General features: G+C 38.0%; 1 protein-coding gene across 2 annotated transcripts in view; it reads right to left on the reverse strand.

The window, feature by feature from the left end:
- LOC150084488 (RNA-binding protein 28) overlaps window positions 1-16868 on the reverse strand; it is a 141483-nt gene that overhangs the window by 5494 nt on the left and 119121 nt on the right. For both annotated transcript variants that reach the window (XM_090375241.1, XM_090375240.1), the window contains 2 exons: window positions 7564-7650; window positions 1461-1550 (listed from right to left, as the gene is read on the reverse strand). In XM_090375241.1, the coding sequence (XP_090231367.1) occupies window positions 1461-1550; window positions 7564-7650 (177 nt within the window). The remainder of the gene's footprint in view (window positions 1-1460; window positions 1551-7563; window positions 7651-16868) is intronic.

Genomic DNA, 16868 nt, shown 5'->3' on the forward strand with positions numbered 1-16868 from the left:
GGTCAAAGTGTAGCTCTCCAATGTTAACTAAAAACCTTATGTAAAGAATGTAAAACCTTATGTAACCTTATGTGAAAACCTTATGGTGACCTTATGTAAAAGAATATGGAAATAATGGAGGAGAATTTTGATGAGATGCATATGGCAAGGAATGAAGGACTTTTTGAGGACAACAACATTACTAAAAAATTCTGAATGAAGCACTTTCTGGTATTAACATCATAACAGCAGTTGACAATACAATTTTTTTTGGTGTGGCAATAGGTAGATAACTAATGTGTATTCTATGCTTTTACCCCAAGGCTTGTTTTCTGTTTGTGGGATGAATAAGAATGGAGAAAATCCTAGTGGGAAGGGTTTTCAACTGTCTGAAACTAGTGAATTCAGCTCCTTGCAAAGGCCTCAATTTCTTTACAATAGAGGTAGAATTCAGTATTAGCCAAGCCATTATCTGCATTATATGGTAGAAAGTGTAATAATCATGGGTCAATGCCAAATTTATTCAACAGATTTTGAAACAGGTATGATTACACAGTTGGACTGGATTACTTATATTAATTCCAAAGCAATTCAAGCAGTGAAGAGGCAGTGTACCATGTCTGTAAATTTCATCCTAAGGGTGGTCTGTCTATTGGTAGAATGATGATATCTGTGGAAAATCCTATAAAAGATCTGTGCAGCTCTATCTTCAACAAGCTAAAACACTCTCACATGAGAAGGTGTTGTGTCACCAACAGGATTCAAACTCTCTTGACCTTTTCAAAAGAGTGGCTGAGAAAACCACCATCCTGCAATGGGCTAGCTCAGGGGTAGGAAATCTGTGGCCTTCTCATATTGCCTCAATATACTGAAACTTTGATGATTTGATAATATATTTCATAAAGGCTTACAATTGAGTAGAATGGTTCTGACTTTCTGGGCTTTTATGTAACACTTGAATTTCTTTACCATGACTTCAGTCAAGAAATATATAAATAAAGGTAAAGAAATATATAGGTATTGCTGATCATTACAATTACAGTTTTAAAGATTTTGAAAAACATGATGTAACACTGCCATTGGCTTTTAGCCACATCTAAGTGATGTCTCAAATGCACCTGAAGATTTGTAGGTGGAGTTGCTTGAGCTCTCAAAAGGCAACATTCTGAAGTCTATTTGACAGCAATTCTCTATAATATGAGAGAATTGCTGTCAAATAGACTTCAGATATAATATGAGAGAATATTATTTTATTTGAGGATAAAATATTATTTTATCCTCAAATAAAATAATTATTATTTAAGAATAAAATATTATTTTATTCTTAATGTTACAAAATAAAATTCTGTAACATTAAGAAGTTTTGTGACATATTATCTGGACTCTAGGAAGTCCAACAAGTTATCATTTAGGCAATTGTATTCTGGTAACAGGCAAGCCAATAATTAAAAGGATGGATTGCAATTAACTTCCATACTTACTGTTTTTCTCATGGGAATGAACACTGAACTACCCTTTGCTTTATGGCTCTTACGACTGTCAACATATGCTGCTTCCTGTGATAAGTAGTTCTGAAAAGTTGCAATAGGTTATTTTACATTTATTATTAACACTTAAATTCCATCTAGTATGAATAAAATGTCAAGAGTAACAAAAAGTTATAGTCATGTTATTTATGAGCGAAAAGAACATTTAGAGAAAGAACTACTTCTATTTCCAACATCTGATAACTATATCAGTCGGATAAGACAATTTCATTTACAGATAACTGACTGTTACTCACCTATGTATTATAATTATTTTCTGTTTTTTTAATAAATAATTAACTTTTATTAACAGATTTGTCTTATAATCCATCCATTAAAATTAAAATGCACATATTTTTTGGATGAGGATTTGATGAGGGAAAAATGCATTTAAGGGGAGGAGCAGGTAAAAATGGCTGCATTAGAAGAACCACATAGTAAAGGTCTTGGTTAAGTTGGTAATAGTTACATGGGATTGTGGTTACACAGGACCAGGAGAAGGTTAAGGAAAGGTGGAATGACTATTTTAAGAAGTTATTAAACGAGGAAAACCCAAGAGCATTATGTGAGAATGGAGAGATGAATGAAAGAGTAGTGGAAGGCATAAGCAGGAAAGAAGTGGAAAGCACACTCAGAAAAATGAAGAGGGGGAAAGCAGTAGGTGTTGATCAGATACCAGTAGAGGTATGGAGAAGTCTGGGAGAAGAAGGGATCGATATCCTATGGGACTTTATGGAAAAACTGTGGCAGCAGGAGAGGATACCCTATGAGTGGAGGGAAAGTATACTTGTGCCAATCTATAAAGGAAAGGGTGATGTGCAAGAATGTGGGAACTACAGGGGAATAAAGTTAATGTCTCATTTGATGAAGATCTGAGAAAGAATTGTGGAAGGAAGGATAAGGCAGGAGACGGAAATAGGAGAGGAACAGTTTGGTTTCATGCTGGGAAGAGGAACAACAGATGCGGTCTTTGTTTTAAGGCAGGTGATGGAAAGATACAGGGAGATGCAAGTAGAGTTGCACATGGTGTTCATAGACCTGGAAAAAGCATATGATAGAGTGCCCAGACAAGAGGTATGGAGATGCACGAGGGAGAAGGGTGCATCAGAAAAGTACGTAAGGCTTGTGAAGGAAATGTACAAAGGAGCGGTGACTCAGGTTAAGAATAGTGTAGGTATGACTGAGGGGTTATCTGTAGAAGTTGGACTGCATCAGGGATCAGCTCTTAGCCCATATCTGTTTTATCTGGTAATGGATGTGTTGGTTAGAGAAGTGACGAGTAAAGCACCATGGAGTATGCTGTTCGCGGATGATGTCGTACTGTGCGAACCATCTGAAGGAAAGGTAATGGGAGGAAAGCTTTGGAAGAGAGAGGCATGAGGATAAGTAGAACAAAGACAGAATATATGGTATTGAATGGAGAAGATGAGAGTTCAATAAAACTGCTGGAGGAAAAGCTACCATCAGTTTCGAAATTTAAGTATCTGGGATCAAACGTTGAGAGGGATGGAGGATTGAGTGCAGTGTGGATGGTTGAACTGGAGAAAGATGAGTGGGGTGCTGTGTGATAAGAAAGTAAATTGCAGAATGAAGGGAAGAGTGTATAAAACTGTGGTTAGACCCGCATTGATGTACGGTGCTGAGACATGGGCAATTACAAGGGCCCAGGAGAAGAAGATGGAAGTGGCAGAGATGAGGATGCTAAGATGGATGTGTGGTGTGAGGAAGGACAGGATAAGAAAGGACTACATCAGAAGTACGGTTAAGGTGGGCCTCTGAGTAAAAAATGCAAGAATCTAGGTTGAGGTGGCTTGGACATGTGGAACGAAGTAGTGAGGAGTATGTGGGGAAGAGGTGTGAAAAGTTGGAGGTGATAATGAAGAGGAGGAGACCTAAGCTGAGATGTTGAAAAAGTGTAATACGTGATGTTCTTTTCTCACAACTACTTCTAGGTGAATACAAATCTTTTTTTGAACCCCTACTGATGTATATAATTAAGACCCTCTTAACAGACTTTCATTAATGTAAACAAAGAATTAAAAAACTTCTGCATCAATGTACTATAAAGACATTTTATAGAAGGTTCTGAAGCTTCTTAACAAACCATGTTCAAGGCTAATTTACCTTTCAGGAGGACTCTAAATTTTCACTAATTGGGCTTAGGTGCAGATCACTTAAGCACACCGCAGATATCAAAGAAGGAATATATGTTGAGAATCTTGTCAACAATTCGGCCATGGAGAGAATGTGTAAGGCTCATGAGGTAGAATTTTTCTCGGTATAGTCTGTGATCATTAACAGGAGAGAGTGTTTTTTTTACCAGAATGGGACAGACTTGAATAGATGGAGTGCAAGAATATTTGCTGATGCTAATGAGGCAGTAATAGGTGGGTCAGAAAACTGATAGTTTGGAAGGATATGCAGAATAATAGTTTAACTAGGGCCACAGGCAGAGGTGAAAGTGATTCTTGCATTGCTACTACTGGTATATGCAGCAGCCTGGAAAGCCAGGTGTCTAGGATTTCAGGCCCTGCTGTGGAACACTATGGAACAAATGAATATATGGGTTGTGTTAGGGTAACTAAGAGTAAGAATGTGAGCATGTATACTCACATGTACATTAATGCAAGGAGCATTGTTAATAAATTTGATGAATTTGAAGTATTGATTAAGGCATCAAATGCAGATATTGTAGGAACAGCGGAGAAGTGGTGTCACTCAGACATAAGTAATGCTGAATTTGAATATGGGGAGTACAATGTATACAGGAAGGACAGGAGAGGGGTTAAGTTCTTAGTTAAGAAGAATATTAAATCTAAGGCAGTGCATCCAGTTGACTTGGGTGAGGAGTGCAATGTTGAGTCAGTCAACATTTCACTGGAGTGATATAAGCACTGGGAAAACAAAATTGAGAGTAGGGGTGTGTTATAGGCCTAATGACTTGGACTGTATACCAAACAGGTATACAGGGAAAGAGAGTGGGCCAGCAAATCAGAATGTCTCATAGTGGGGGATTTTAATTATTTACCAGATGTTGACTGGAATTTGTGGATTGGTCATTCACACACTAACAAGACTTTCGTGGATTTCTTGGATGACTGTTTTCTAAAGCAGCATGTTAGAGAGGAATCAATACTCATGATCTGGTTATCAGAAGTTATTCTTCATGCATTAAGAATCTGCAGGTAAAAGGCCCCCTGGATGTTAGTGATCATAGTGTACTAATGTGGAATTTAATTAAAGACATAACTACTGTCAAGGGTAAAGGAAAGGCTTTTGCTTTCATAAAGGTGACTACAGAGGCCTCAGACAATTTTAAATTCTGTGCAGTGGGACAAACTGATGATGTTGCTAACAGGAAATTCTAAATGGGAAGTATTCATGGAAGTAATCAAAGAAGCTACTAGGCTTTTCATACCAACAAAGAAATACTGTTCAACGCTTAGACCTAAATGGATGCCAGATGAACTGAGAGATGAATTGAACTCTACTGAGACATGTGGCAGAGAAGAAAATTGTATATGACGCATATAAATTATCAGGTGATACAGAAGCCTATGGTAGATGTAAATTAGTCTGTAATCAAGTCATGCAGGAGGTTAGGCAAGCTAAGGCAGATTATGAGAAGTCTCTGGCAAAGAAAGGAAAGAAAAATACCAAGGACTTCTATGCTTATATTAACAGTAGAAGGAAGAGGTTGAATCACAATGGGCCACTTGATGTTTATGGTTAAACTGTTGATGACCCTGCTCAGGTTGCAGATAAATTGAATAGGTATTTTGCATCTAGATTCTCACATATTCTTTAGGATAGGGGATGCCAAAAGGTTATCAAACTCTAATGAGGAGCTAAATGACTTTGTAATAACCAAAAGTGAAGGAGAAATTGTTGAGGATGGACATAAAAAAGGCATCTGGGGCATATGGCATCTATCCATTATATTAAGGGAGGCAGCAAAGGAGGTAAGAAAACCCTTGATCATAATTATGAGAGCATTCCTGGATTAAGGGGAGGTCCCTGTGGACTGGAGAAGTGCGAATATATCCCCAATTCCTAATGATGATGACAAGGGCAATTACAGACCTGTTTAGCTTAACGTCTGTTCCAGGGAAAATAATGGAATCACTGCAGGACCATTTGGACAGGCATGCAGTTATACTGCAATCACAGCATGAATTGTATAACTTGACTAACCAATCTGATTGATTACTATGGTACTGGTGTTTAAGGCCACAAGGGCAGCTAAGGCCAAAATAGGTTACTATGCAGTCAGTGACCAAGGAACTGGATGCAAAAAATAATTTTGACATCATTATATTTCAGGAAGGCTTTTGATACTGCTACACATAAAATACTGCTGTACAAACTGGAGTAATGTGGCATTAAGGGCAAGTTACTGGTATGGATAAAGGGATGGCTAAGTGAAAAAAAACAGAGAGTGGTTATCAATGGAGTTCCCCAGGATTCAGTGCAGGGTGCATTGTTTTTTTTCAATATTTATCAATGATACTGATGAAGGTATATCAAGCTTAATGTCTAAGTTTGTAGATGATACAAAGGTTGGAAAGTGGGTTAACAACAGTTGCCAAGGTGAGCTACTGCAAACAAGATTTAAGAAAATTGGGTTAATGGGCTGAGAAATGGCAGTTGAAGTTTAAAATTAACAAATGCAAGGTACTGCACATGGGTAGGAGTAACCCCAGAGTAACGTACCAACTGCAAGGTACAATGCTCAGGGTAGTGGAGAATGAAAAAGACATGGGGCGATGGGAATTTGTGCATTCAGACATGAAGCTCTGAGCAGTGCAGACATGCTGCCAGGACAGCTCATGGGGTTTTGTCAATGATATACAGAAACTTTGCTAGAAGGGATAAGGAGGTGATTATCCCTTTGTATAAGACCATGATTAGGCCACATCTTGAGTACTGTATACAGATCTGGAGGTCTCACTTTAGCAAGGATGTAGAGCTGCTGGAATGGGTGTAGAGAAGAGCAACCAGATTGCTGAAGGGAACAAAAAGGTTCCAGTTCTACAAATTGCAGTGTTTTGAGACTGGGCACTGGGGGAAAGGGGAGATTTGATTGAGGTGTTTAGAGCTTTAACTGGATTGAGTAAGCTGAATGTTAATGGTATTCTTCCATTGCTGAGACTACACACAAGAGGGGGCATAAATTCAAGTTGAGGAAGGATGGGTGCAGGACAGATGTGCAGAAGTTTGCCTCCAGCCAGAAGGTGATTGATTGTTGGAACAGGCTTCCATCTGTTGTTGTAGAAGTGAATGGGTTGAATAAATTCAAGGGAGAACTAAATCAATAACTCCTGAAACAGTATTTAAAGATGATTTAAATGAATTTTTTAAATTTTCTAATTGGTTAATATGACTAAAACAGTATTAGTATTAATAAAAATAGTTTTCAATGCAGAATGCAATTATTCTATGTGCTGTATAAACAGATGAGATTGTTTCAGATTAATATAGGGATTATTATTATTAAAGCAAAAGAGTATAAGAAAAGCACATTATTAGCAATATTTTTAATGAAACATAGTAATCAGAAGGTGCACCCTCATTTAATAAATCAGTGTTAGGAGTTTTCAGTCTTTAAATCACATGGTTTGACTGAAAATTATATGTGATTATATTTAATTTAAATATAATCTAATTTAAATTTAATCGCTTATATTCTCCCACAGGTAAAATATTGGGAGAATATCTGATTTTTGCAACTAAATGAGAGGAATCTATATTAGTGGAAATATATATATCAACATTCATGGGCTTATGATGAACTTTGATGTTTATATTAAGAAATTTTTTAAAGTATTGATATGTGTACTTTGTACAAAGTAATACACATATAATTGCAAAGTACATATTACTTTGTAAAAAGTAGTATGCACTTTGCAATTATGTTCAGAGATAAATTTTTTTCTTTCCTTTATTCAATATTATTTGCTAGTTTCTACCAGTGCTTTTGTTATGGTCAACAAAATCTTAATATTGTGAAATAATTATTCAGTGATACTGTGAGAGGGAGGGATGGAGGAGCACAAACCTTGCTTTTTTCTTTACTCTTTTGAATCCGTCTTTCCCTTACTCTCAATGCAGATCTATTTTCTACAGAGAATTCCACAATTGGCCGCTAAAAAAAAGAAAATTTATATATAAATAAATTTATATATAAACACATAAATAAAATGCTACAAGGTAGCTATCTCACTTTTAAAAATTTACTCGGAAACTACAGGTCGTGTTAAAATTGTTTTTATAGTGTAAGCAATATAAATTGTATTTGTTTAAACAATAAAAAATCAGTTTGAAATCTGACCATCGGGAGCTAAATGATTTGAATAAAAAAATTTTAAAAAAAATCAACTTTTGTGTTCATTATAAAAAATAAATGACTATAGGATTAGAGAATGAGTATTTGCTTGTTATGGTTTTATTGTTCTTCCCGACAAAGAGCTCGAAGTTATAGCCCTGAGCTTCGAGCTTAGGGCTACAGCTAACCAATAACAGTTATGTTTTGTTTTAAAACACTGCCTAAAGATAATAAAGCACTTTTAATTAAACTATAGCACAAGAATATTGATATTGTTATTACAGCACTTAGAGCATATCAGAGATAGAAAAATGTCTTGAAGCCTCCTTATACTTGAAGTACCATATCATTAGGACTGTTCAATAAAGAATGATCATAATTTTTCATTAACAACTGTACTGCTTGCTATTTCTAGCTGAGATGAGGAACTTTAGACCAAACCAAGCTGCATCAAAGCAAAGCCAGCTGACTCATGTAAACAGTGTGTGTGTGCAATCTTGCCTGCAGATCAATTTTACACCTATTCAGTTTCGCCTACATAACAATGAACATGACATGCGAGTAACAGAATGCTGCTCTCAAATTTTGATTCCATCTCAAGAAAACATCAGTGCAGTGTATGAAATTTTCAAATTTGCTTATGGTGAATCTTCACTTTCATATAGCACAGCTTGAAGGTGGTTTAGAAGGTTTAAAGATGGATGTGATTCAATCACAAAAATTGGTGGTCCTAGAGCTCCAACCACTGCTGTCAACACAGAAACCATAAACGATGCTGTCACCAGAGGTGGCAGTCCTAAGCCATAAATGCATGCTTGTGCAGGCTGGGTTCCAAGACTACTCATACCTGAGCAACAGTAAGTTTGTAGATTTCTCAGGAGCTGCAACAGATGGTTACTGAAGATGGCAAATTTTTTCAAAAGGTGATAACATTGGATTAAACATGGTACCATCATTTCGCCCCAGAGAGTAAGCAAGAAAGCTATGTTTGGAAGTCTACGTCATTGGCAACACCAAAAAAAAGCAGGAGTTTTGGCTTTTGTAGGAAAGGTTATGGTCATTTTTTTTGACATTCAAGGAATGGTTCACCAGCACCAGCATGTTGTGCAATGTCATACAGCTACATCACAACAATCTGAGACCTCACATTGCTTATGCTGTCACTGAGTACTTTGCCAGCATTAATTTCAAATGTGTTCCTCGTCCGCCCTACAGCCCTGACCTTACACCCTGGGATTTATTTTTTATTTCTAAAGTTAAAGAAGGAGCTGCGAGGAAAATATTTCCAGTTGTCAGAAGTAGTAAAGACATTGGAGACAATTCTCAAATGCATGTCAAAAAATGGCTTCTCCCATGTTTTTTTAAGAATGGCAGAAATGTTGAAGTAAGTGCATCAAATGGGGACTACTTTGAAAAGGACCATCCATCAAAATATGGATGATTAATAAAGGTAGTGAAAAAAAAATTATGATCACTCTTTACTGAACAGCCCTCATAAATATGGATTTCCATTCTTCCTAACCTCTTCTTTAAACAGAATTTCCAAAAGTCGGCAATTTTCTATCAGACTAGCTACGCATTTAACCAAAGACAGCCAACACGCAAGACATCTTCAAAATCTGTTTTAATTCAGTGGAATGCATCAGTTGAAATTTTTTAAATTTATCTTTCTTTTAGCACTTCTTTTTATATAGGATGTATTTTAGTCAATTTCCACAAAGTAGTCACTACTAAAAGTCTCTTTTATAATCTTGCAGGGTATTAAAAGTTTCTTCTTTTAATACCCTGCTATTGTTTTCGGGACATAATAGGCACATTATCAGAGCTAAGTCCCAGACAGTTTTTCCTGAAGGTATTCCAAAGGTTTTCAGCTTGTTCAGGTGCCCAATGTTATACCCAGTAGAGTCACCTTCCAATGTTGGCACTGAGAGCAAGTTGCTTTCAATTTGGCAATTTTTTTTTTTTTTTTAAATTATAAAAAGCCACTAATTTGGGATGGAGCCTAGAATCACTGACTACTGCCATCTGTACACTCATAAACACAATTGCTACAGATAGCCCATTTTTCAGAGCCATCACCACCTATTCTTTTTTCATGTTTAGTCTACAGAGCTAAGTTCCGGTCAACCCTTCCCCATCTCTTCCATCATGCAGTATGAGTGATGATTTTTGAGGTTATGATGAACATCATGGCAAGATCCAATCTTCCTTACATTTTGAGGGTACAGCTCTAAAATGGTGCTCGCAGGCTGGCCGCTAGTTAGTACACTGGACAGAACCAATTGGTAACTCTTTAGGAGGCTTCCGGTTTAGCTAGTGTATAATCTTGCTACCTCTACTCTGCCAGATAGTGACTGTAGGGAGTCTGAGTAGTGTGTATGCTGTGGGCATTGTCGAGGCCACGTTATGTCAAGGATCTGGGCATATTCTTACTATGTGTACGCCATATCCAAAAATTTCATTACTTCATACAGCATGTTCCCCCCCCCCCACTTTTTCTTACTATTGAATACACCACGAATTGTCAAACTAATACAGTAAAGCTTATCTACGAAAAGATCTAAATCTCCCAAACACTTCCTAGTTCGTGTCACAAATATACGTGGTCTCAGTTCTAATCTCAACGATGTCCATTTCCACTTGCAGCCTGCCAAACCCCATGTACTTTTTCTGACAGAATCTCGGTTATCAGTTGATTCAACTACTGCGCATCTCAGTTGCCCAAATTATTTGCTGTATGATTCCTTTCGCCTCAAAGGTGGTACTTGTACATACGTCCGTTCTGATATTCCCTGTGAGAGACTTGGTAATTTGGAATCTCCTCTTTTCGATCTTCTGTGGCTTAAAATCTCTCTACCTCATTGTGTCAAATTCATCTGTTGTCTCTACCGTTCTCCCAACTCCACTAATCACTTGGAGCTCTTTGAATTTCTCTCTTTGCAACTTGACTTTCTCCAGTCCAACTTTCCTAACAGTGAGGTAATTTTCCTTGGTGATTTTAATGTTCACAACTTCAGCTGGCTTCCGTTTTCTTGTCACACTGACCGAGGTGGTTGAGATGCTGAGGCTTTTGCAGTTTCTAATGATATTGCACAGATTGTTCATTTACCTACAACAATACTGGATTGTTCATTTACCTACAAGAACAATCCCAACCATACAGCCAACATGATTGATCTTTTTCTCACAAAAAAACCCTTCTAAGTTCACAGACGAAGTGAGTGGTCCTTTAGGTACCTCAGATCACAACTTGGTGATTGTCTCTTCTCCAAAGGAGCCTTTATCTCATGGCTATTCCCAACCTCGTATTGTTTGGCATTACAAGAATGCAAAATGGGATGACTTGCGAGATTTCTTTTCTTCTTTTCCTTGGTTGGATTACTGTTTCAAAACTTCTGATGTCAATGTTTGCTCAGATCGTGTCAGTGAAATTATTCATGCAGGAATGGAATCCTTTATACCATACTCCACTTTAAAATCTCGTCCTTTATCTAAACCTTGGTTTTCCAATAAACGTGTTAAGACTGTTCAAGAGAAGAAGGTTGCATATCATAAGAGGCTTGTTTCCAATTCTTCAGTTTCATTTTCTGAATACACCAAAGCTCGCAACAATTGTAAAGCGGTCATTAATCAGTCCAAAATGGATTTTGAACAGGCTAAGTGTAGAAAACTTACTTCTTGCCCTAATGGTAGCTAAGCATTCTGAATTAGACCGGGGTTCGAGCCCGTCACGACAAAATACGGAGAATGCAGAAAGGTCAGGGAATGACCACCGCATATCCTGGAGCAATATGGCCTTAGTTGCTAAAAACCAAACAACAACAACAAGCATTCTGTGCTCTTACCAAAGCTATTGGCTGCAACTTTTGCCCATCTCTGCTCCCACCTCTGTCAAAACCAGATGGTTCTGTTGTCACTTCAGCCAAGAATAAAGCAGACCAGCTAGCATCCCATTTTTCTACCAACTCATGTATTAATGATCTTGGTAAAACACCTCCCACCATTCCCAACATGCTCCATTCAATGCATCCTGTGGTCTTCTGTCAAAAGGATGTCAGATGGATTTTGACGAATCTCGATGTAAAGAAAGCTCTAGGTCTTGATGGTATTTCTCCACTTGTTCTCAAAACCTGTACTCTTGAACTTACTCCTATTCTTTGCTGCCTTTTTTCACTTTCTTATTCCAAAGGTGTTTTTCCTTCTGCTTGGAAATTTCCTCATATCCAGCCAGTTCCTAAAAAGGGTGACAAGTCCCTCCGATCCAATTATCGTCCCATTGCAATTACTTCTACTCTTTCTAAAGTAATGGAGAAATCAATTAACCACCAACTCTTAAACAACCTTGAAACCTTCTGTCTGATCAACAATCGCCAGTATGGATTCTGTCAGTGTCAATCCACTGTGATATTCTGGCTTATGTTACCCATTTATGGGCAAATTCAATGGAAAAGTTCGGTGAAACAACCAGTTGCTCTTGACATCTCACTTTCCATTTGGTTTGTGTTTGGCATTAAGGTCTTCTAAACAAGCTTCCATCTTATGGTGTGGCACCAATTATTTTTTGTAATTATTTATCCAGTTTTCTCTCTGATTGCTCACTGAGGGTGATGGTAGATGGCTCTCTGTCTTCTAACTTCTCACTAATGCTGGCATCCCCCAAGGTTCAGTTCATTCGCCTACTCTTTTCCTCTTGTATATTAATGACCTTCTTCCATTGACTGGAAATCCTATCCATAGTTTTTCCGATGATAGCACACTACATTCCACTTTACATTTTGAGAAACTTGCCCTGCTCAATTAGCTTCAACTTCTCAAATGTCCGCTACCAATTCCTTAAATGCCGATCTCCAGGTAATTCTTCATTGAGGCAAAGACAACTTAGTTGATTTCAATCCTTCTAAAATTCGATATTGTCTTATATCTCGCAAAAAGGATTCTTCTGCTCCTATGCTTATCTTTGGTGACACTCCGATTTCTAGGCAAGATGATATATCTCTTTTGGGGATTACCCTGACTTCTAATCTCTCTTGGCAAAACATTACAAATATTGCTTCTCTGCATCTAACGCCAAGAGCGAAAATGTTTTCGCTCTCGACATTAGTAACTGAAAATGTAACTGAAGAATTGGAAACAAGCCAATTATGTTATGAAACATTTTTCTCTTGAACAGCCTTAGCACATTTATTGGAAAACCACAGTTTAGATAAATGTTGAGATTTTAAAGTGGAGTGTGGTATAAAGGATTCCATTCCTAGAAGAATAATTTCACTGACAAGATCTGAGCAAACATTGACATCAGAAGTTTTGAAACAGTAATCCGACCAAGGAAAAGAAATCTCACAGGTCATCCCATTTCATAGAAAAGTAATGCCGTACCACGGAATATTGTTCTTACATCTGGGGTGGTGCCCCTAAAACCTCTCTCAGGCTTCTAGATTCCATTCAGAAGAGGGCAGTTACGTTAATTAATGACTCATCTCTAACGTTGTCTCATAGACGCACTGCATGCCTTTTCTAAAGATACTTCCATGTTCTGCTGAATTGGCTTCTATAATTCCCGTTCTCTCTTTCAAAACAGTCTGAACACATGCCGCCACCAGTCAACATCCATTTACAGTCCAACTTCAAACTGACAGAACGAACTATTCGTCTTCCTCGTTTATTCATTCAACTGCCATTTTCTGGAACAGCCTTTCTTCATACTTATTTCCTGAAAATTACAGTCTACAGAAGTTCAAGTCTAATGTCAACAAATATTTTTTGTTTTCTCAATCTCCAACCTAAGCACGGCACTAAGTACTATAGGTTCTAATACCTATTGTGTTTGCAGTTTTCATAAAAAAAAAAGTAAGATTAATATGCCTCATAATTGTGTGAATAGTCCGGATGACTTCTGTTATGTACGTGGAGAATTCACGTTAGCTTCAAGAAAGCATCCCTTAACTTGAGCCATAAAAAAGGCCTACTTCTAGTACTTTGGCTGTAAAATAGGCGATCAGGACAAGAACTGGGCTCCACACATATGCTGCACTCCCTGTTCATCAAAACTCAACATATGTGTTAATCAAAAGGGATATTTCATGACTTGTTCAGTGCCCATGATATGGAGGCAGCCAACAAATCACGGCACAGACTGCTACTTCTGTATGGTGCCTCCTATTAGAAAAGGAATGACGATGAAAAAAAAAGTGGAGAGGGATGTACCCAAATATACCATCTTCAATTCACCCTGTGCCTCACGGCAAGTACTACCTATTCCTGAACCACTCGACCATTTTTCTGTACACTCTGATGAAGATAGTGATGAACATCAACTTTATATACAGAAAAACGTACAGCAGCAGTCTATGTCAAGGGATCCACCATTTTGTCCAAACCTTTATCCTTCTAAACCACATAAGATCACAGAAAGTGAGCCTAATGAATTCATCAGGGAGTTCATATCTCGAACTGCCAAAGCGAAGAATAAGGCAGAGCTTTTGGCCTCACGGCTACAATAGTGGAATCTTCTAGATAATTCTACAAAAGTGCCAACATTTCATACTCAAAATAAAGACTATGATAAATTCTATCAAACAGAAGGTTAACTCACTGTTTGTAAGGATGTTGATGGTCTAATGGCAGCAATGAACATGAGGTATGTTCCGGAAGAATGGCAATTATTTATAGAAGCTTCTAAGTTTTGCCTTAAGGATGCATTATTACACGATGGAAATATGCTGCCTTCAATACCTCTTGCATATGCCATCCACAAAAGAGAAACATACACGAACATGGAGAGCATCCTCTTGAGTGTGCACTATCAGAAGTATGAGTGCCAGATATGTGGCAATTTAAAGATAATCAGCATTTTATTAGGACTACAAAAGGGTTACACTAAGTTTTGTTGCTCTCTCTGTGAGTGGGATAGTATTGCCAAGGATATGCACTATGGGAAGACGAGTTGGCCTCAATTAGAATCATTTACACCTGGAATGAAGAACACAGCATTTGAACCTCTGGTAGATCCAAATAAAGTTTTGTTTCCACCACTTCACATCAAACTGGGACTCATGAAAAATTTCGTGAAGGCTTTGGAAGTGAACAGTCCTGCATTCACATACTTGCAAGAGAAATTCCCAACACTTAGCACAGAGAAGATTAAGGCAGGTGTTTACATTGGTCCACAAATAAGGCAACTTTTCAAAGATGAAGAGTTCAAATGAGCCCTTAGTGATAGTGAGAAATCAGCGTGGAAAGCCTTTCGAAATGTTTTGACTGCTTTTCTAGGAAATATTAAAGCTGGCAATTACAGGCAGCTTATGGAAGATCTTATTACTTCTTACAAAAAACTGGGCGGCAACTTGTCACTGAAGATGCATTTCTTGCACTCACACCTGGATTTCTTCCCATGCTGCCATCAGCAACAACCATGGTGAGTGCTTCCATCAAAGTATTATAGCAATGGAACAAAGATACAAAAGCAAATGGAGTGATGCCACGTTAGCCAATTATTGTTGGATGGTGAAAAGGGATGCTCCCGAAGCTGAATACAAGCGAAAGACGAAAAGGTCCTGTGTTTGATACAGGATGTTTGTAGCTGCATCTTGCTGTCATATAAATAATAAAATACCTTGTATAAATATAAAAAACTTATTTTTTTGAAAACAAGAGCCACTCTATCATTTTAAGCATAATTCCGTGTTTAGCACTCTAAAATCTATAAAGTAAACTTACTTTCATGCCCATAACAGGATAGGACACAAAATTTGTTGTTCGGTGCTATTAGTTGCTGGAATTTTGATCTCTGTGTGTGCTGTTTATTTCCCTCCACTGATTTCTGAGGATTGTGTCCTCAATCTGATGGCATGGCTGTCAGATTGAGGACACAATCCTCAATCTTGCAATCCTTGCGCATAGGCCCGATCATACCCACTATGCCATGCCAAATAGATCTCTTATTACCTATCTACAGTTCTTGTCACAGAAAATAATTCATACCACAATCAATCATCGTGAAAAGCTCATCATCCTCAGAGACTTTCCACTGCCAGCCACTAAGAAGCCTCTAGGTACATTGTCATTTAACATGTCAGAAATGGGCACTGGTCTTATTGATGTTCCTCCCTCACATGCCGATGCCACCCTACAGCACATCTTCTCAAACTGTTCCGTAAAAGAAACCCTGATCATAACCGATAACTTCCTTCTGTCTGATCACTGCAGGCACCGAAGCAGGAACATTCGTTATTACAAGTTACAAACACCATCAGGAGAGTGTACAATCCTAAATACATCACCATTGAAAAAGATACAACCCGTTTCCAATTTTACCCTTGGAACACACTGACTGAGCTTAAAATCAATGAGGCTGCCTACTGGTTCTCAACGTGGATGGAATTCATTATAAGGTTTGCAATGTCCAAAATGTGCATCCTTAGTCCCCACTCGAAGCCATGGTGGAATGACTTTCTGACTAAGGCCTTCAAGGAAAAACGGGCAGCCGATGCCTCTTACAAGAAGATTCATATGCCAAATTCTTCAAAGCAAGGATGGATTTTCGGAATAGTAAACAATCAGCTATTGACAATTTCATGAATGGCTGGCTGTCCAGAGGAAAATGTGTACGGTCCACATGTCATACTTGCACCCCATGACTTTTGATGTCCAGGAATGTTTTAAGAGATCACAGCATGTCTGAAGTATATTTCCTCAACTACCAGTAATATCAAAATTTCTGAAGAACAGCTAATAAAAATAAACTCACTATCTGACAAGTCCTCAATAGGAACTAACACAATACATCTTTTTAGATTTAAAATTGTTTCCTATTTCATCAGCAGAGAGCTCACCCACCTCCACAACAAAGTACTCAAACAGGCACAGGTGCCTGCCAGCTGGCTGACTGACTTAGAGCCGTGGCAGTTCCAAAAAAGCCTCATGCGAAAACACCAGCAGACTACAGGCCAATTTCAATCACCTCTCCCTTCCTGAAATGCCTTGAGAAGTGCATCTATAACGATGTTGCGCTTGCAATTTTTGTGCATAGGCCCGATCAT

Source organism: Mastigoproctus giganteus, chromosome 6, assembly GCF_048544385.1.
Source record: "Mastigoproctus giganteus isolate SK-2022 chromosome 6, ASM4854438v1, whole genome shotgun sequence".
Lineage (NCBI taxonomy): Eukaryota > Metazoa > Arthropoda > Arachnida > Uropygi > Thelyphonidae > Mastigoproctus > Mastigoproctus giganteus.